Source organism: Periplaneta americana, chromosome 16 (genome assembly GCF_040183065.1).
Source record: "Periplaneta americana isolate PAMFEO1 chromosome 16, P.americana_PAMFEO1_priV1, whole genome shotgun sequence".
NCBI lineage: Eukaryota > Metazoa > Arthropoda > Insecta > Blattodea > Blattidae > Periplaneta > Periplaneta americana.
In genome coordinates, this window is record NC_091132.1 from 123,287,557 (window position 1) to 123,310,111 (window position 22,555).

The 22,555-nt window shown below is 36.0% G+C and overlaps 3 protein-coding genes across 3 annotated transcripts in view; 1 reads left to right on the top strand and 2 right to left on the bottom strand.

The window, feature by feature from the left end:
- Positions 1-22,555, bottom strand: part of LOC138691197 (putative aminopeptidase-2) — a 155,663-nt gene that overhangs the window by 90,387 nt on the left and 42,721 nt on the right. The window contains exons 8-9 of the mRNA XM_069812984.1: positions 21,335-21,512; positions 18,300-18,480 (exon numbers count right to left, since the gene is read on the bottom strand). Of these exons, the coding sequence (XP_069669085.1) occupies positions 18,300-18,480; positions 21,335-21,512 (359 nt within the window). The remainder of the gene's footprint in view (positions 1-18,299; positions 18,481-21,334; positions 21,513-22,555) is intronic.
- On the top strand, positions 10,656-12,339 carry LOC138691198 (myb/SANT-like DNA-binding domain-containing protein 3). Its single transcript, XM_069812985.1, has 3 exons — positions 10,656-11,079; positions 11,201-11,414; positions 11,973-12,339. Exons 1-3 carry the CDS (start codon positions 10,894-10,896, stop codon positions 12,296-12,298), a joined length of 726 nt encoding a protein of 241 aa, XP_069669086.1. The 5' UTR covers positions 10,656-10,893; the 3' UTR covers positions 12,299-12,339.
- LOC138716458 (putative nuclease HARBI1) lies at positions 13,102-15,844 on the bottom strand. Its single transcript, XM_069849571.1, has 4 exons — positions 15,569-15,844; positions 15,008-15,187; positions 14,669-14,877; positions 13,102-14,521 (listed from the first exon to the last, which is right to left on the bottom strand). Exons 1-4 carry the CDS (start codon positions 15,842-15,844, stop codon positions 14,212-14,214), a joined length of 975 nt encoding a protein of 324 aa, XP_069705672.1. The 3' UTR covers positions 13,102-14,211.

The following is a 22,555-nucleotide window of genomic DNA, read 5'->3' on the forward strand; positions in this document are numbered from 1 at the left end:
TCAAATGTTTAATTAATACTATTAAATCTCATCAAAATAAAATGTAGCCCTATTTATTTTCAGATAATCTGATATTTGTCTCCAGATTTCTTATTTAAGTTTCGTGTTTTTATAGTTTTCATCTCGTGTATCATATAAATAGGCCTACGGATGACATCGTACAAGTTCGACAAGTTTCTGACTGCAATTATTATCAGCCATCTTTCCTCATTCTCAAATAAAAACAATACAATTCATCACCACCTGTGATACCTTTTTCTACATTCAATCGTCATAAAGAGTATAAATGTCAAACATCTTTGATAAATGTGTCAAGAAAATTCGCTGAGCTACCGATTCCAGCGAAAAACTCGCGCGAGGTTTTTGCCTCGAACGAGAATCTCTCCCAGTATATGGACGTCCATTTGAATCCATGTTATCGATCTTCGAATTTTCTCGCAACACATTTCTCGCTGGCGAAAACTCTTCAAGTGTGTTACGGGCCTAAGCGAGGAAAGGGCAGGAACCTAGTCTTGCTGGATAGCTAAATTCTAAGCTACAGACACTCGGAAGGGGGACGCCAGCGAGACAGACTCTCGGAAGCGGGATGGTAACGGAGACAGCAATCCGAAGGGATTTGATCAGTTTGAATGTTCTGGAGTTGGAACACACATACGTATGGGGTATCGTAACTTGGCATTCGTCCACTGGTAATGTATAAATATTGGTGCTGTAACTTGATGGAAAGACTACTCCTCTCGTTTACCGATTCAACATATTGTTGTTGGTTAATTATTTGAAGCTACTTTCACACCTTATTTCAATTTCTCTCTTTTTTTTTCTATTTTGTTTCAGTTTTTAATAAGTGTACCTATGTTTCCTTTTCCTTGTTTATGTTTTATAAATTAGTTTGTCAGTCTTGAACATTGTAATTGGGCTTTACCTGTTATGTTCAACAATAAATAAATAAATAAATAAATAAATAAATAAATAAATAAATAAATAAATAAATAAATAAATAAATAAATAAGTAAGTAAATAAATAAATAAATAAATAAATAAGTAAATAAAAAATCAAATAAATCCAAATAAATAAATATCAAGTTTATCATAATACTGCACGGATTCTGGATTCTTGCACTTAAGCTTATTGTATTAGCCTATATTTTTTAAATATTTTGTACCTGAATCTTAGAGTACAGAAAAAAATTCTGATCTATTTTACTAATAATAATAATAATAATAATAATAATAATAATAATAATAATAATAATTTATTTATTTAATTTGGCAGAGCTAAGGCCAATAGGCCTTCTCTTCCGCCCAGCCAGACTCTAATTCTAATTGAATAGAATTGGTTACATAATTATTACTTTAATATCTAGACCATAAAACAACATGAAATAAATAATGAAAGTTGGATAAGTAATGTTAGTGAGGCAATAATAAACATTGGTAAGAAATAGTGATAATAATAATAACAATAATAATAATAATAATAATAATAATAATAATAATAATAATAATAATAATAATGAGATAATTTAGATAGTTATCTGTGATATATATAACCATTAAACATTGAGAAACCTGAAACAGCTATTATTGTTAACAAGAATTGTTAGAAAAATATTTCGTTAGCCTATTCTTAAATTGGTTTGAAGTCTGACAGTCCCTGACATTACTCGGCAGGGAATTCCGAAGTCGAGGAACAGCCACAGTGAAAGAAGATGAATATGAGGATGTTCGGTGGGAGGGAATGGATAATATTGAGGAGTGTTGTGATCGTGTGTCTAGGCTATGGCGGGTGGATAAATTTTGAAAACGAGACGCAAGATAGACAGGAGTGGAGAAATGCAATATGTGAAAGAGAAGGGAAAGACATTGGATTTTCCTACGATCTTCTAGACGGAGCCAGGACAACATTTCGAGGGATGGTGTTACGTGATCAGCCCTGCGAATATTGCAGACGAAACGGACGCACATATTATGAACACGTTGTAATCTCTGCGCCGAAGTAACGCTTAGGTCAGTAACTACTCCCCCAGCTAGGCATATTTTGAACACACACTAACGGACTGCGCTAAGGTTCGCGGTATATTTGAGTTAAAGGCAGGAAATACCATTCGTGCCCGAACCAGCCTTCTCTGTGCTTCGCCAGTCGGCGATCTGAAAATGCTATTAACCCTTAAATTCACAAAGTATCCTATAAGATGCAGTAGATTAATATATGCTATAATTTTAATAAAACAATAAAAAATGGTAGGAAAACTAAACAACCAAAATTATACAATACTATAATATTGTACAACATATAAAATAATAAACAATTGAGTGCGGGACAAACTAGAAATTAGCAACAAAATTAAAGGATGAGAAATACTGTCTACAGCTCTACACGAAATAGAATATTTCTTTCAATGATTTAGATTCTGGAAAAGTCCCCATAACACTTATAGCGTTCCCTCGTTGAATGGCAACACTAATTCTTTGGCGGAGGAAAGGCGTAGAGCGAAAGTCACCGCTAAGTGCTGATAAATACTTGCCGATATCAGAAGTTAACAACTTCGCCTCGGAACACCATGGGCCCATAGATTCTACGGCAAAAACGACAAAATTATATCTATCCAGAAGATCGAGATACTTATTGCGTTTAATTGTCACAGCAGATGCAGCGGCTGACCCAGCGAGTTTGGAAGTTTTGGGCAAATAAGAAGAAGCGAAGGTGTTATGACAAGTGGCATCCCATAAAAGTGATTTGCCTTTGGACCATGGTGTTAAAGTTAAGCCATCTGGACGTTTGCCATAGGAACGGTTTATGCCATAGGGTTCTAGGATGGTAGGAAAACCGGCGGAAATTAGGGCTCTTTTAATGATGTCGTTAATCATGACGTGTCTGGAAATTCGTCCAGAATTTTTGAGGCAACTTAATCCATGGAGGCCAGAAGAATCGACATCTGCACCACAAATACATTTGTGTGGAAAACAAATTTTAACGCCAAGCCTTAAGGCAATAGCAATCTTAAAGGACGTATTATCCATTAAGGTGCCTATGTTGGAAGAAGGTAAGGCTTGAAGCCAGCATCTTGATTCTTTTTCTCGTAAAGCAAGAAAACGGGCTCTGTCAAACTCTGAGGAGGAAGACACAAGAAGGTTGTCAAAAGTTTTGGAAGCAAGAACAAGATCCCAGCATTTTTGAGACTCTGGACTGTTTGGAAGATCCGCAATATAAGTAACGGTGGACCATTGTTCAAAGGCCTCAGACATATGAAGGATTCTAATTTCGTCACATTGTGATAGATGTTTATTTATTTATTTTATTAGCTTCCTCAAATTAGAGGCTGCCATTAGACAAAACATATAAACCAATACAAGAACAAAATAGAAGATGAGAGCTAAAAGAGTAAGAAAGAAGGCAAACAAATACACAAACAAACAAACAAACAAAGGCAGTTTACAGAAGAAAAAAAATTCAAGTAAAGAATCAGTGGAAGCTAAGAAGGAAAAGGAAAAATGATAATGGTGCGTCAATTTTTTTTCCATACACTGAATTAGAGTCCATATACGTGGTTCCGTAAAAGTTTGACTGACTCTTTAATTATGAGGAGGGCCAGTTCGTTCAGAAAAGATTTGTGCAGTCCTGGGGTCTTACAGAATTGAGAAGAGAAGTAGAGTATCGTTCCTCTTGCTCCAAACATCAATCCCGTAACACTGATATCGTGAAGTTGGTATTTATCTTTATAATACGGAATGGTTGGAACGTAGATTGCTCGTTTCTCCTCATGTACGTCTTCGGGCTGTCCTTTGTACGTTTCAAACCTGATGGTGGGGTCGATTATCATACCCTGAGACACGTGTCTCGACAGAATTATGAAATGCCTAACATAAGGAAACCAGCGAATATTGGACCATCCTGCCTCATCCCTGACAGAGCTAGATCCAAGGAAAATAGAATAGAAGATACTGGCAACGAGAGAAACACCCCCACTGCTCGTGACGTCATCTGCCGTCAAGGCTGGACTTGTAACATGCCTCGTACTGTGGAAAGCAATGCACCGAAAATAATTATGGCACTCATAAAAAGCCCATTTTGATCCCAAAAAATTTTTCAATTATTGTAAGCTGTTTAGAGATCGTGGAGCATTGTTAAAATACTTATTTCTTTACAATAGGGATAAGAAAATAATACAGAATAACACTCTAAGAAGAACATTATGTTATTATGCTGACATTATATATTGTAGATCATGGCTAAAGAGAAGTCACGTGATTATCATGGTCTAGTCATGGTCATCTTGACAATCGCCTAATATAAATACATGTTCAAAGTTCTAAAAAACAAAGGAATTACTATATTAAACTCATGTTAAACGTGCATTTACATACATATAAACTTGTTCAATGTTGGCCATGCTATGACTAAGAATGTGACGTCGCGCCATAGCCTGTCTTTCTCGTTAGCCACGCTGTAGATCGACACTAAATAACCTCGTAGTTGATACAGCGTCGTTAAATAAAAAACTAAAATAAAAATATACTGTAGTTGGCAATTTTCTTAATTTTCTTCGCTGTTTTACAGCTAGTTGTAGACAATTTACTTTTCTGCCCTTGTCAACGTTTGTTGACAGCTTTCATGATGATCGAGTTGTGGAGCATCATTTTTGGATCTATGGATCTATAGACCTACTAGATATATTTTCGTTCAGTACGGTATATTGGCGAATATGTGTGTGTATCCAATGCCCACCCACTTCACTTTCGTGATTCGGGTTCCGCATATTGCGGATAGATGGCAGAACTGTGACCCATTTTATATTTGTACACCACTTCAGCGGGTCACGCTGTAAGTGATGTGTATCTGTGGCGAATTATGTCGTGTACTAGGGTGAGTGTATGTGTAACTGTTCGTGTAAGTCTGGAGATGAGTGATGATGAAGGGAGAAGGGGAAACCCGGTGCCAGTACGTAGCCTACTCCTGTCGAATAGCACCAAGGGGGCCGCCAGGCTTAACGTCCCCATCCGACGGACGAATCACTATCAACAGTGACATATGCCTTCTCTTCATATGAACTGCGGAGAGATTTGGGATTTAACCCAGCCATATTGGTGCACAATCTATAGTCCCGTCGCTCTAATTTCCGGCAGTCAATCGCGTTGCAGGTCGGCTACATTTAAACGTGTGCCTCTTGTGATTCGCTGACGAAGAAGGTTATTCATTTCTTAAGGCTCGATAAATACTTAATATAATCGCCTGCTCTTTTGGCTCTTTCGTTGGCGTTCTCAGAAAGCACACGAAGACGTTATTTGCCGCTCAATTATTTACTGAATTACAGTGCGTTTGATTTATTATCATAGGAGCTACGACATGATAATGTTTAACGGTGTGGCAAATAGATTCCTCATCTGGTAGCTCGGCAACGAAAGAACAAAATGGCGAACGATACTACCTACCTAGACTTTATAGAGCCTTCACTTCCTAAGACGTAAGCAAAGAGGAGGAGTCACGACGGGAATAACAGCGTCGGGACGATAGTGATTAGAAGTTGTGTACCGCTATCTCTCCTAGTCCCGAGGTAGAAATTTTACATGAAAATTTCTGACCCCGCCGAGAATCGAACACGGGCCGGCTAGTCTGGAGGCAGGCACGCTACCACAGAGCTAACTCGGCGGACATATTAGCAAATATTTGTGCTACGTTTTTGAACTTGTTTAATGTAGTCCCATGCTACTTCTCAAAACTTTTCAAATTTGTCAACCACACCCAACAGAAGGACGAATATTTCTCCGTGAAACACACTGTAACCAGTTGAATTTCTTACTTTCACAGTTTTTTTTCTTCACAATAGAAGAGTTTGCTTGCAGTATACACACACAGATATTTCTTCTTCAATCGTTACGAAATAGGCCTACAACCGGCTAACATTTCAATCAACTCACTTTTTTCATAATTATTTACTTTAAAACTTCGATTTAACTGTCATTGTTAACCCCCTTCCCCCGGATGTTTCAAATCTTCTGATACTGCTGGTCTAACATTTTGTCCAGTTTCCGAAACAAACCCAGTGAAGGCCTGTAGTAAATGATTCCTCATTAATTTCAACGCGTGCGATATATCACACTAACCTCAGATTCTACGCCCAGATGTCACAGCATTTGAAATATGATTCTGACTAACACTACACTAATTCATAAGTCTTCCCGTAGTTTCTGATTATGAGACCCCATGTCACTGAATGCATGTACTTCAAAACAAGAGGCTTGTACAGAGATTATTATTTTTAATAATAATAGAAGTGTGATAGTGCAATCAAACATAATTAATAGGTTGCTTTCATTTTTCCGTCAAACTACGATCAAGTATGATCATAATTTTATTGTATGGTCCATAGAAACAGTCGCTTGTTGGGTCATAACCAGGCTTTGAGACTTCGGACCCGATAGAGCAGTTCAGTGGGAAATCCGCTTAACGGCATACTGAATATAGTGGTAAAGCGTACAGTGGGTGGAGGTACTGTAGAATAAATGCCAACAAATACGCAAAGGAAAACGCTCTGGATTTGAAGGTTCTGATGAATAATTTGGTTTTCACACAAACTGTGTCTGAAACTATTACACGGTTAGAAAAGTCAGAGCAAGAGATGCCGGAAGCCCTCAAATTAATTTAGAAAATAATGCAGACAATTAATGAGACATCAGGTACACCGGTTACTGAATGTGTAAAACAGAAGTGGAAATCAATTTTATGTAAAAATAACGGATATGGAACATTGAGTAACATAAACTTCAAATTAGTGGACATAGAGTCACCCGAGAATAAAGGACTGTCTCTTAGAGACTGCAATGATGTTAGGTTTTTTCGTTTTGCTCCTATCACGTCATGCGACGTAGAGCGTAGCTTTTCACAGTACAAACTGTGTTTAGCAGATAACCGAAAAAGGTTTACGTTTGAGACACTGAGAATGTATCTTGTAGTACATTGCAATTGGTACTGTAACTGCACTTCCTAAAGACGACCAATAGGATAAATGAAAAAAAATTAAAATTGCTACATGCTTATTTCCACCATTAACACTGTGTACAATTAAACACAAATGCTTATAAAAGACAGGAGAATAAATGCTTTTCACATTCTTTTGCCATTATCATTGTGTAATGTATATTTACTTTCAGAATGTACCTATGTGTGTTTCCCCCATACTACCGTACTCTACTCTAAATACCAACGTTGTTACCTTAAGACATCTCTATCTACCTGTAGCGTTTCAACAACCTATAGTGCATGCATAGTAAACTTATTGTACCGAGTCCAAAGTCTCGAAGCCTGGTCATAACTCATAACATAATAATAATAATAATAATAATAATAATAATAATAATAATAATAATAATAATAATAATAATAATAATAATAATAATATCACTGCCTATTTTCATTCTATCGTAACACAACACCGTATTTTTCTCCATTTTAAGCCTGGCGAAAGACGTTTGCGTAAAGTATATGCACTGGGTAAGGGGTAACTTACAATATTCCTTACATATTCTGAACGTCTTTTCCAAATTACACTAAGGCCGGTATTCATAGTCGAGATAAGTCATACTTATATATAAGTCGAACTTAAATCTCGTCTCAATTGCAGATTTCGGTCCAAATAAGTAGTACTTATTATAAGTCGTGCTTATTTTATAAGCTTTACTTTACAAAGTCCGACTTCATAAAGTTGAACTTATTGCAATTCATAGTGACTCAAGTGCGACTTATGAAATAAGTTAAACTTCATCAAGTCAAGGGAACCCCTGACTTATGTCAGTTTTAACCTAAAAATTGATAACTTTTATAAAGAATTGGCCGAGGAAGTTATTGAAATGCAGGAAATTTGCGCCCAAAAGCGTTACTTGCGAAACATCATGGGTTGCTTTGAATTTTATAATGATCTTGAATTCAAAAGGAGGTTTCGTTTTCGCAAAAGATTTTGGAATCAATACTTCCGAAAGTGGAAAGAACTCTTACAAAACCGAGACAGGTTTACCAGCTCTTCTAGATTACTACTTCTTGTTCACTTGAGATTTTATGCCACGAAAAACTTTGAAATAAGTTTAATGTTCTTAAAATATAACCATAACCGTATTCTATAATATAAATGAGGTACGATATTCAATATATTGGTAATGTTAGATTTCTTTAATACGCATAAAATTTGAGTATTAGTAAGATTAAATTCTCTTATTCAGTCAATTTAAATTAAATTGTTATGTATTCATAAAATGAATGGAAAACAAATCCTTCTTGCTGTCAAACTTACAAATGAGAGAACCCGGAGGTTCATAGCCGGCCTCACATAAGCCCGCCATCGGTCCCTATCCTGAGAAAAATTAATGCAGTCCCTAGTAGCATATCCCAACTCCCTCAAATCCATTTTACTATTATCGGTCTCCTCAAAGGTCTTTTTCCCCTCAGGTCTTCCAACTAACATTCTATAGGCATTTCTGGATTCACCCATACGTGTTACATGCCCTGCTCATCTCTTTTTATGAATAAAGAATCCTCTTCCAAATTGGTGATAGGCCATTCTCATCTAACCTAACTCCCTGTACTCTCACAAAGTCTATTCCATAATTATCTAGCTAGTTCTTTTGCTACTAATATTACCCATCCTGATCTATAAAGACTCGTGACATTTCAAGCATCAAATGTCATAATCTTATTTCTTTGCTGTAATCCCATTTCGAGGCTTATGTTGGGGTTTCGTAACAAGCTCTTTTTTACTGTGATGGATTGTTAGCCCTTCGCCCAATCCCCAAGCTAGAGGACTACTCCTTATCAGCTGTCCACAACCGGTTATTCAATATATTCGCAGCTATCCTTCCCACTGGTTCAGGGCTTCAAGGAGCGTATACCTCACCGAACATGCAACCACAGTAACCAATTAAGTTTTCTGACTGTCATAATGGAAGTAAATAAATTGTCAAATGTAAGGAGTTGTGGAAATATGGGCTGGCACTTTAAACTTTATAGGTACAATAGAGCCGAAAAAAGGACGAGAATTAATGTAGTGTAGAGAATGCTTGAGGTATAGAAGGTGAGATTTCTTTATCTCTCGGTTGGTATAAAAAACAAACTCGAGAATGTCCCAAATATAATTTATTGTTACCTGTGCATTGCTTCACAGTTCGAATTCGGAGAGAAATGACAATTTACCAGATGATGATCCAGATGTAACGACTCATCCATAAGAACCTGTGTCTGTTGCATCACCTGCACAGCAGGCTTTCAGGGAGAACTGATTAACAGAGTGTTTAGGAGGCATGATGACAAGATGTAAATGAATTTCACTGAAGTAAAATATTTATTCATTTATGTGACTTACCAAAACATTTAAAATTGAGACAATTTGTAATGTTAACAACGAATACTATGAAGTTTTAAACAATAACCGATTGAAGTATTTGATAACTATAGTAGTCCTGTTTTCATTATGGACAAGCGGCATTTGTTTGTGGGCTTCCGATCTCAGTTCCATTGACTTGTAAAAAGTGATAATAATTACTCTAACCACCAGACCCACTTTAAACATGTGCGGCATTGCCACATTTAGTTTTTCTCCGTGGTATCTAAACCTAGAAAAATATTTAATATTCTAATTGTTGCTACTATTAACTAAGATCCGGCAACACAGTGAAGTGACAAAGAGCTAAATGGCAGTTAAAGCGCGTGCCGTTTCCATTTCAAAGACTTGAACAACAATATTGACGCGATAACGAAAATCTTTTACATGCACTTTGTCTATAATGAAATATAGTAGTCTGTACCATAATTATGCTTAGTTATGCCAACAAATGTCCAACCTTTGACCTTTTATATTTTTTGCTAGCTCAGTATCAATAAGTTGTTCGCGCAACACAATTTCCGCAACTTCTAATTCTAATTTTGTCTTCATTTTTTTAAACTGAAATAATGAATCACTATGTTCTTTCAAAACTACATTCCTGCGCTTTCTTGTGTAATCCACTGGTGCTGCTGGAGTTGCTGTTGTTTCAGCTGCAACTGAGTTGGATGGTCCAGCTGTAGAGGGGGATACGTCCTTGGAAGGATTTGGTGCAAGACGTGCTCCCTCTACTTCTACGAACACAACTGCAATGTAAACAATACGTAGGCTATGTCAACTGGCTAATTATGTTGTGTAGGCTTTATTCTTTTTCATTCTATCACTTGTTAGGTCTAGTTACCTATTACCTCGCTTCATGTAAATATGATTTGATAATTTTCTTTATTAACAAATAATAGCTAATAGGCTGAGAAAAAAATTAAAAGTTCAAGAAAGAATATTGAATGTAACACTGCTTACCTTCTACTTCACTCGCAATCATATCGGAGTCAACCGCTCCTGGAACTTGGACCATTGTGCGAGGGATTATTTGTGCTACAGGTGGATCAATGTCCTTCACATTTTTACTGGAAGACCACCTCGTGTAGCCATCACTGTCTGGCGTTCTTTGGTCAAAACATTCCGTTGGTGGCATTTGATGTTCGTCCATAATAACCTATACGTAGTTGTTTTCCAGTTCTCTGTAACCCTGTAAGACCGGTATTCATAGTCAGTGACTTATTTGTTCAATAAGTTTGACTTTGTTAAGTTATACTTATTGGAAAATCTTAACTTATATGATTACGGTATTCATAGTCTGCCAATAAGTCGTACTTTGTTAAGTTTCATTCAATAAGTGTAACTTATGTGTATATAAATAAGTCGAACTTATTGGTATGAGAAATTACAAGGCCATTGTCACAACAATGTGAATCAGACGGTCGTTCTTCTTTTGTCTCCAATTTCGTTTTTCTTTTGTCTCCAATTTCGTTTTTCTTTTGTCTCCAAATTTGTACATTATACATAGCGTCTGTAGGATAAAGTTGAAATGGAAGGGAAGAGAAAAAGTAAACATTTTACTTCTCTAGAAAAGGAAGTATTAAAAGAAATTATCCTTAAATATTCCACGATCTTAGAGAATAAGAAGACAGATTCAGTATCTTCAAGACAAAAATACGAATGTTGGGTGAAGATTACTGAGGAATTTAATTCGTCCATAAATATTGTCGAACATGTAAGTACACCTTCCTAAAATATTTTCTTTGAATAAAGTATATTATTATAAATAAATAAATTATGAAGTTATTTTATGCGGAGTTGGGAATTTTATTGTAATTTCGTTATAATGATTCTAGAGAAATGAAAAACAACTGAGGAAACTATGGGCGAATATAAAATGCCATCAGCGTAATGTTTTGACGAAAGAACGTCAGGCAGCAATGGCTACAGGGGGTGGCCCACCAGTAATTGTGGAGGACATTGATCCAACTGTGGCCCAAATATCACCGCATATAATGGTCCACATTCCGGGAGCTATTGACTCCGATATGCTGGAGAGTGAACTAGAAGGTAAGCAGTGAATATCTATTTAACATTTAATTTGCTTCTTAGCCTATTCATCTTTGATGAAAAGATGGAAGATAGTGTTAAGCAGCAAAAAGCGGTTGGGCTATAATTTAAAAAAATTGTCGTAGCGTAAATATGTATCTTTAGAATGGAAACTAGTTATTATTTATAATAAAAAATTATTCAATTATATTTACTTGAATTGAACCAGTAACAGATAACTAGGCCACTGACATAGCTCAGTTAGCTTGCCTTCTGATCCGGAGTTGCGCTGCTACGTGGGTTCGAATCCCTCTTGGACTGACTACGTGATTGGGTTTTTCCAAGGTTTTCCCCAACTGTGAGGCAAATGTAAAAAATCTATGGAGAATCTTCGGCTCATCTTGCAAAATACCATCTCGCTATCACCAATCCCATCGACGTTAAATAACCCAGTATTTGATACAGCGTCTTTAAATAACCAACTGAAAAAAGCAGGTAACTAGATCCAACAAGTGATAGAATGAAGAAGAATATTCTACAGAACATAATGAGTGAGTTGAGATGTTGTTTACATTACAGTTATGCTCGCAGAGGAAGTACAACTCGCAACAAAGCCTTCCGAGGACGTATCTCCTTCCACTGCTGGTCCAGCCAACTCGGTTGAAGCTGAAACTGAAACAGCAGAGATGGCAACTCCAACAGCATCAATAGAAGCAGCAGCTCCAAGGGTTCAAACAAGAAAGCACAGAAATGTAGTTTTCAAGGATCAAAGCGCTGCATTATTGCAGTTAGAAATAAAGAAGACAAAATTAGAACTGGAAACTGCAGAAATTATGTTGCGTGTGGCCAAGAAGAAAGAACAGCTGATAGATATTGAGCTAGCTAAAGCTCAAAGGTTGACATAGCTAGGCATAATGTGCAAGCGATTTCATTAGTAATAATAGTAATAATAATAATAATAATAATAATAATAATAATAATAATAATAATAATAATAATAATAATAATAATAATAATACGTGCTATCATTTAAAAAATCATAACGTAAATATGTATCTTTAAAATTGAAGATAGTTATTGTTTATTAATAAATAAGACTGTCCAATCATATTTATATGAAGTCATCCGGTAACAATTAACTAGATCCTTTATCTTTATTATTATTATTATTATTATTATTATTATTATTATTATTATTATTATTATTATTCACAACAGCAAAATCACTTTTTAATTTAACATTCCTTGTTTATTATTTAACGTTATTTCTATAACCTATTAATTGTTTTATGTCAAAGTACACAATTACAATTCGTAACAACCAGTGGCGTGGTGTGGGTATTGCATGGGTATTACCGTCCCTTCTTTCGTGTTCAAGAGAAGAGGTTTTTCTATTAACATTAGGGATAGTCCAGATAGTCTATTCTGCCCTTGAGTATCCCGCTGGTAGGTCCATAGTTTTGCATCAAGATCTGAAAAGTTTTTTTCATAAACATTTCTGCGAAGTTTGTATACCTCTCAGAATTAAAAACACTAGAAATTCCAGTTTGTCGATGCACACAATCTTCTACATCCATATAGGCAAGGGTAGTATGTGTACCACATTGAAATGTCGATCATATCCACAAGATGCTTTTAATTTTAAATTATTCGTAACAGGTGTGGGCTTGTCTTTATTTACAATTATTACTTTTTTCACGAAAGAGCGTGAACCGAAAGTGTTTTAAAAGATTCTTGACTGCACAATTACACTCACAGTTAGGCCTACTGGAAGAAGATCCCGACGCTGATATTTTTTTTATAATGGTAATACATTGACACCAACTCACCGAAATCTGACAATGTAATGTAAAACAGAATGCTAACAGGATCACTGAATAATATGTGCTGCATTAATTAGATTCCCTGGTCTGTGGTGCTCTTGCGCATTTACTGTCAAGCTGAGTGGTAACAGGGCCCCAGTATGCGTTACATTAACTCTGCTCTGCTTGCTTTTCAAGGGCGACAAGAGACTATAACATAGCATTTCCATTTCAGTTTAGTGCATGACATATTGTGACGCCCCGTAACTGATAACGAAAGGCGGGACAGAGAGGTAGGACACCTTACACTTTAAGATTGACCTGAAATATGCTAACGTAGTATGAATACAATGATACATTACATTATCTAGAGTAAACCGTACTTCCCAAGAGCCGATCTGCACTCTACCACAGATTCAAGCCAAATGACTTTATCCCCACTCCAATATGACCGGCAGAAGCACTTGGTTTCTGCGCACTTCGAAATGTTTGTTGCCGAGCTAGCAGCACTGTCTGCAGGGGTCAATGTCCTCCATCGAGTTGCTTGTTGCACTGTCCCTTGCCGTTAACAATGTTCGGCATTGATGTCGCAATGTCGCACACAGTCTACTGAACAGCGGCCAGCGAAAGTAGTGTCCTTTTGTATTATATTCAAATAATGTTAATGAATTATTAGAAGTAGTAAAAACTTCAATAAACCTATTTTGTTTAGTGGTGGTAACACTGGTCACATGTACGCCACGCCTCTGGAATTACGTAGGCTATTATTGAACAATTTTGTTATTTATAAACTCCTTTAAATTGGAATTTCTGAGATTGTAGTAATCAGGCAATTTAATCAGTTATTGTTTCAAACTTCACAATATTTATTGTACTGTATAAGTTACAGAACGTCTCAATTTCAAATGTTTTCATAAAGTACATAAATGAATAAATATTTTACTTCAGTAAAATACAATGGGTGATTCCGTTACGAATGGAATTGCCTCAATATGAAAACTAATTGTGAAATGTATTTACATTTCATCATCATGCCTCCTGAACACTCTGTTAATCAGTTCCCTCCTGAAAGCCAAACCTCCCGGTTGCTGTACAGGTGGTGCAACAGGCACAGGTTCGTATGGGAGAATCATATCTGGGTCATCTTCTGGTAAGTTGTCGTTTATCTCCAAACTCAAATTGTGAAGCACTGCACAGGCAACAATTATATTTGGGGCATTCTCGAGTTTGTTTCTTAGACCAACCGAAAGACAAGGAAATCTCTTCTTCCATACTCCAAACATTCTCTCCACTACACATCTCGTCCTTTTGTGGGCTCTGTTGTACCTATAAATTTCAATTAATATATAAGTTAGACATAAACAGACAGTAGGTGTTCAACAAGAAAGTTGGATATAAACATAGATGGTCAACGAGAATAGCAGGTCTCTCCTGTTCTTCCCATTACATAGCCCATATCCATATATTAAATACCTGTGGTCAGCTGGAGTGACAGGATTTAACAAGGGAGTAAGCAGAATTCTCTGGCAAGAGTACCCTGCGTCCCCTAGTAAACAACCGGTAAACTCTCCTTGAACGTAACGGACATAGAGCCGAGAGTTCTGGAATATTCGACTGTTGTGCTCACTTCCAGCCCAGCTGGATACAATGTCCAAGAATTGACCTTCAGGTCCGGCAACAGCCTAAACAGCAACATACAATAGCGATATAAAATAAATGAAGACTGCGATTTCTTAGTTAAGAATGTACTGGAAATGAGTGTGCTGTCTTAAGAAAGTGTTGAGTTATATAGTCTAATAATATTATTTTTACCTGTACATTCAAGGAGAAATAGTTTTTCCGGTTTCGAAATGATTCCGCGTGGTCTCCAAATTTTGTGTGGCAAAGACGGACATGCGTGCAGTCAATAGCACCGTCCAAACTAGGTATAACAGGGTTGTTGGGATTACCACCCCTTCCCAGTTCTTCAAAACGTAAACGATTCGTTGCTTCCTCTTACTGCGTTAATGGCATTCTTATGTGATGGCGTATGTGTAATGCCAGAATCCTTGATACCCTGTTCACTACCCTTGAGACTGTCGATTGTGAAAGTGAACAGAGATCACCAATGACGATCTATAAGTAATATAAAAAGTAGTGTCAACTCCCTACATTTGGCAATTTATTTTAGTTTCATTATAAGAGCAAGAAGGCTTTGTTTTGTATTAATTTTATTAATGCTTAATATTTTAATTTAAATTGACTGGATCAGGAAATTTAACCTTACTAATAATCAAATTTCATGCACATTAATGGAATCTAACCCCACCTATATATTGAATACCTCACATGTTGCAGTTATGGCTATATTAATTTTAATAAAATGAAACTTACCTGAAAGCTTCCGGTGGCATAAAATCTCAAGCAAATGAGAAGTTGTAAAACTGGAGGAACTGGCAAACCTCGCTGGTTAGGTTTTGCAAGAGTTCTCTCTATTTTCGGAAGAATTAAATCCAAAACCGTCCTTTTGTGAAAACGAAACCTCCTCTTGAATTCAATGTCATTATAAAATTGAAAGGGGTTCATGACGTTTCTCAAATAACGCTTTGGAGCACGAATTTCTTGCAATTCATTGACTTCTTCAATCATTTCTTCAAACTCGTTATCCATTTTTAGGCTAAAACTGACATAAGTCAGGGGTTCCCTTGACTTGATAAAGTCTAACTTATTTCATAACATAAGTCGCACTTGAGTCACTATGAATTGCAATAAGTTCAACTTCATGAAGTCAGACTTTGTAAAGTAAAGCTTATAAAATAAGAACGACTTATAATAAGTACGACTTATTTGGACCGAAATCTGCAATTGAGACGACATTTAAGTTCGACTTATATATAAGTATGACTTATCTCGACTATGAATACCGGCCTAAGTGTCAAAATTACTCGAATGTCGTTACTGTTCCAAAATTGAACATGAGCCACGTGTTGTGATTTTGCGTTGAAAAGAGTTCATATTTAACAAGAAATTATCTAGATTTTGAAAGTTATTTGTCAAGTTTTGAACTTTTTTGTTTCAATTGCAGTTTTTTGTCAAATGCTACTTGTAATTCCTTTTGTAGTTTATCGTTCACTGCTCGAATTTTAATAACTATTTCATATTTTATCTTCTCTTCGTTATTTTCGCTTTCACTACATGTGTTTGATGTACCTGGCATCAAAACTTCACAAAAGAGTTTTTCCTATTGCTTAAATAAAATCTTGTATCGCGTTCATCCTTTCGAATATCGCACTGTCTGTTACTAGGTAACAGTAAATAAGGTCCGACCGAATTCTTTAGTTTCAGTTTTTGTGATAACCCTAATAATTCTGCTTTAAGATTGCGATCATAATCAGAATTGTCGAAAATATGGCACAAATATATGATATTTCAGGTGTAAAACTATCTGCTGTCTTACGCAAATATATTCACCTTTCTCGAACAGCCTGTGCCTTTTGATATTGATGATAAATTATGTTTTATCACCGCAATTTTTCCTCTCTGTTTTTACATGTTGCTATTGCACAAATGCAAGGGGTTTTTATAACCTAATCCTTTTTATATTCAATAAGAAATACTGTACAACTGCACTATATACTTGGCAAAATAACATTTAAAAGAATTTACTTGAAGTGTCTATAGAAAGTAAGTCGATAGTAAATCAAGTTTTTATGACCACAATTTTTTTCTCTGTTTTACATGTTGCTGATGTACAACTGCAAGCAATTAAAAAATTTAATGCTTTTTGTACTCACTAAGAAACACTGAATTATCAAACATCAACAAACAAACGTACAATTTGTTCCCTTCTGTTTTAACATGTCAAGGTCTACCAACGTGCTTCTTCTGGTGGTATCATGAGGGACAAATTATAAAGTTTCTCCGAGAAATCGGGTGTCAAAAATGTCTTCGGTGCATTGCTTTTCATAGCTTAAGACAAGGCCTATTCTATTTTCCTTAAGAGCTACAACAGGATTGTTTCGGATACGCGAGCAAGTTAAGGTCTCAGTCTTCACGGCAGATGACGTCACGAGCAGTGGGGGGGGGGGGTGTTTCTCGTGGTCACTAACTTCTATTCTATTTTCCTTCGCTAGGTCCATTTTCACTGTAACTGATAAGCCTCAGGACCCAGAGACCCAAGCATCGGAAACCCATAGTAATCCCAAGACTTCAAACAGCCTGTGTTTAACTGTTGTAGATGATAAATGAAATGAGAGGAAGTTGTTGGTGGAATGATAGAGTTAAACGGCAGCTCCCCGAGAATAATCTTTGCAATATCTGCCTAGCCGGAGATCGAACCTGTGCTGCCCAGCGAGCTAGTGCTTGAGTTACAGACGCGACTTTCTATGGGTTTGTAATAATAATAATAATAATAATAATAATAATAATAATCCGTGACGATATAGTTCATGAATGGCAAGTGCCGACAAGCCGGCTACTGATTTCACGTCCACATGCCTCAGAAGAGGTGAACGATTATCCAACCAAAACGGAGGTATCGTGTGGTTAGCAAGATAATCCTCCCAGCCATTATAACTGGTTGTCGTAACCAGATTTCGCTACCTATCTTCACTCCACAAATTCATCACGATGCCGGATGGGCGCCGGTCCCATACACTGACCGAAATTGCATGCGAAAAATTCCTTCCCCATGAAAATAAAACATTAAACAAAACGGGACTATGTAATTATATTAGACACTGATGAAATCTGTACAATGAATGGACGAGTAAAATAAGCTGCGTATATAAGAAAAATGAGTGAAAATATAATTATAGAAATTACAATAAATGAACTATGAACCCATTAGTACAAGAAAAAGATGTAAACAGTATACGTTCAATGCAAAAATTTACTTCCACTGTAGAAATGAAAGATAAATTATGAAATTTTGACATAATTAATTTATAAAACTTTTTTTTCACTAGAATAATTATTACCGTTCTGTCAATAATTTAAGTAAGATACAATTTGCTTATAATAAAAATTGCACATTCTCAAAAGTAATTTGTTCACTGCTGAAAAATCATAAACAATGACATTAATGTTGACTAAAAATTAGGCATTAGTAAGTGTCAAAGATTACCTATTGATTGAATGTTTAATAAAATCCATTCACTTTCACCAAAATTCTGTATTAAAGTGATTTTTTGTTCGCCTCTCATCCAGGCTTTTGTTCTGGTGTCTGTAAAATCTGCTTCTACACTCGTTGTGTACGTTATCGGTATCCACCAGGTTCTTTTTCTGACGTATTTTTCATATGGCTTCTGTAAAAGTACAAAAAACAAGGAAATTGATAGATCTAGATTCTAGAAAAAACCCACATTATGATATTTATACTCGTATAATACGAAAAAACAACTACTTTCATGTTACGTCCCTCACTACTACTACTACTGCTACTAATATACTACTATTACTACTACTACCACTACTATTACCACTACCACTACCAGTACTAGTAATAATAATAGTACTACTACTACTACCACTACTACTACTACTACTACTACTACTACTACTACTACTACTACTGCTACTACTACTACCACTACTACTACTACTGCTACTACTATTATTACTACTACTACCACTACTATTACCATTACCACTACCAGTACTAGTAATAATAATAGTACTACTACTAATAATAATACTACTACCACTACCACTATTACTACCATTACCACTACTACCACTACCACTACCACTACTACTACTACTGTTACTACTACTATTAATACTATCACTACTAATACTACTACTACCACTACCAGTACTAGTAATAACAGTACTACTACTACTACTACTACCACTACTATTACCACTACCACTACCAGTACTAGTAATAATAATAGTACTACTACTACTACTACTACTACCACTACCACTACCACTACTATTACTACCACTACTACTATTACTACTACTACTACCACTACTACTACAACTACTACTACTATTACTACTACTACTATTACTACTACTACCACTACCACTACTAGTACTAGTAATAATAATAGTATTACTACTTCTACTACTACTACAACCACTACTAGTACTAGTAATAATAATAGTGCTACTACTACTACTACTACTACTACTACTACTACCACTACCACTAACACTACTATTACTACTACTACTACTACTACTACTACTACTACTACTACTACTACTACTACTACTACTAGTAGTAGTACTAAAATGTAATTTTGCTTATAATAAGAGAATTTTTTTCGTGGATTTAGAGCATACCTTGTTTTTTTTAAGAATGTTTGTTTGCAATTGTTTGCGTTAGATACTTATTCATAAGACGTTAATTTACAATCATATTATAAATCACATGTGAATTAAATATTTAATTTTTTTATTTTTTACGCAGTTCTTAGTAAAGCCTCTTCTTTGTTGCAACTACTGCATATGATACCATATTTCCAGAGGGATATATTTCATATACTTTTGATAGGATTATTCTTGTTACACCCTTTTTTTTACCGCGGTGAATAGAAATAAGCATTGTGCTGATGAACGCTTTGAGAATGCACAGCTATGTTATTAGTAGGGAACGGAATTTGGAGCAGTAAAATCTAGTATTGGCATCTACACAGTCATTTGTTTACAACCCTTTATACCTAGTCCTCCCCTCCATGACATACTCGCAGCTCTCTGCACGTCAACAACAGGTGAACGGGACAGTTGTCGCATAAGAACTTCAACGTGCAGGTTTGCAGTTCAGAGTATGAAGAGCAGGTACAATGCCGAAAGTGAAACCAACTAACAATACAAAATTGAAAGACTAGTCTATATTTGTAAAAGCTCCAGATCGAGTATCAAAATTCAGGAAACAGTTCCCTAAATTGTCGTTCCCCCCATTTCCAGCTCTTAAGAGCTGGGGGTCATGGTTAGAAGCTTGCAACTATTACGCACATCACCTCCAATCTGTGAAGAAAGTGGTCCAGTCTTTCAATCCCGATGACGCGGCTGCGATTCAAATACGCCAGGAACTGTTAAAGGATAGAACAATCGAGAAAGAAGTCGTGGATATTAAGTAAATTTGTTTTATATTTACCGGATACCATTATTCGATTAGAAAAGTCAGGAGTAGGACCAGTTGAGCAAATAAATATTATGTGGACTATTGTAAATAAACTGAGTGCAGTAGAAGGTGAAGTAGGAAACCATGTTGGTGAAAAAATGAACAGGGTTTGATTAAAAATGATGGATACGATATTCTTAGTCGGATTTCAGAGGTACTAACAAAGACGTGTCCCAATGACGTCATTCAACATGATATTTACAATTGATTACAACAAGGCACAGTAGGAATAATTTTTTCATCAACAAAACATAGCATTAATTGAAAATGCCATTTCGTTTGGTTCTATATTTTGTTCAACTTTTAATGATACTACATTAGGCTATGTTGTAAACATTGTAGTATATTGCATATATTGTAAATTCTGTAGTATACGTTGTATACATATTATCATATTTCATAATATTGTAAATAAAGGTTTTAATTTAATACGCTCCTGACAGAAAAAAACATACATATTCAGAAGCGAGTTCCATACAGAAGACAACTGTCTATCAGCCATCAATGTTTCCACTGACACGCGAGGACGCAGAGATTGATACTTAATTATGTATATTTGTAATGCTGTTTATTGGTGTCTTATGCGTTGCCAAGAAAAACACATGTAGTTCAAAATGAAATGCAGATTATGTACATTATGTAGGCCACTATATATCATTAAACTATAACATTTGTTTATTCTGCAATACGTTTACAGCACGTTGCGTGTAAGTTTGTATGAATTGAACTGTATTCGTCCAAGCAGCTCGCTTGACAGTCACTGAGCTACAAATATCTATACTACGTTTCACAATTCTTTATAATACTCCAAATCCCTTTCCCTAGTTATTAGGCTAGACCAGGGATGGGGAACAGCCTCTCCGTTACCTTACTTGCTGTTGTACGTACAGTAGGCACACATGCTTACTACTCTGTTTATAATACGAGCTCCCCGTCCCTGAGCTAGACGAATCTCTTTCAAGTTGCTACGAAACTTTCTCACCTGACAACAAAATGTCCGCTTCTACCCAACTCTTAGTTACCTGCGAAATATATATACTCCCATTTCTCCTTGTCATTTGAATCAGAGGATAACCTGACTGAAGGACCCACGAATCCATCACTGTTTTAATATTTATGTCGGTAGGTAGGATGCCGTCTTGTTTTTGTTGTTCATTTAGAATTCCGTACAAGTCATCGGATTCAGCAGCACTGTGGGAGCTGTTTCAAAAAAAAGAGTATGATAAATCGAATGAGTTAGTATTATTAAAACATGAAGGAAAAAAAAACTGTACAAAAATTATGAGGAAATTAGATTAACATTTTAACATGATATTGAGTACAGCTGGCGCCAGCGTTTTTGGCGTGTGTCCTAGAGTATGTACCCAGTTTGTGAGCATGTTGTTAGTGCAGCTGAGAATGGTTCCACTTCCTATACGCGTTACATCAGCCAATTGTCAAACACAATTGTCAAACTGACTACGCTAAAGATAAGACACTAGCAGTTAATATTCCCATTACCTATTTCACACGCCAAAAACGGTGACGCAGTCTGTAACATGCAGTGATGTTCTCAGAGGACTAATAATAATTAACATGACTTCCATTCAGTCCGTAGTTTGTAAATTACAATGTGGTGAAGTAAAATAAATACCGTAATTTCCCATAACTATGGTCCAGGCACCCAACTATGGTCCAAAACGCATTATGTACTACTTAATCCCCCAAGAGTTCGGTGTTTGCCATTTAAGGCGCCAATGTTATGGAATTATGTTCCCCATAGATGCTTCTATCTACCATTACACGTGGCAATGATATAGATGCTTAACAAGGTCAGTGTGCATCGTTCTATTGAATGTGTGAAGACACGAAATCATTCAGTTTGTAATTGTCTGTTTTATTAAGCTCTCCTCTGTAGAACTGGTACGTTATAGATATATGATTCTTTGTACAATTAAACGTGGCTATATAGTGTTTACTTTCACGTAATAATTACATTGGCAGAAGTTAAGGACTCTGCGTGAAAAATGTTTAACCTCAAGGCTACAAGTCAGTCCTCAACTATGTACCACAATTTTTCGTGGACCATAGTTGTATTTCATTTTGAAATATTTGTTTCAATAAAATGTGATCAATGTGATTATTTACTTCTGCAAATCCGGTATCTCAGTATATTCTAAAACACCATTTAACATTATAGTCATGTAAACAAAGAATTATGTTCCAGCAACAATGGTACTAGCACGAATAATGGTCCGGTAAAA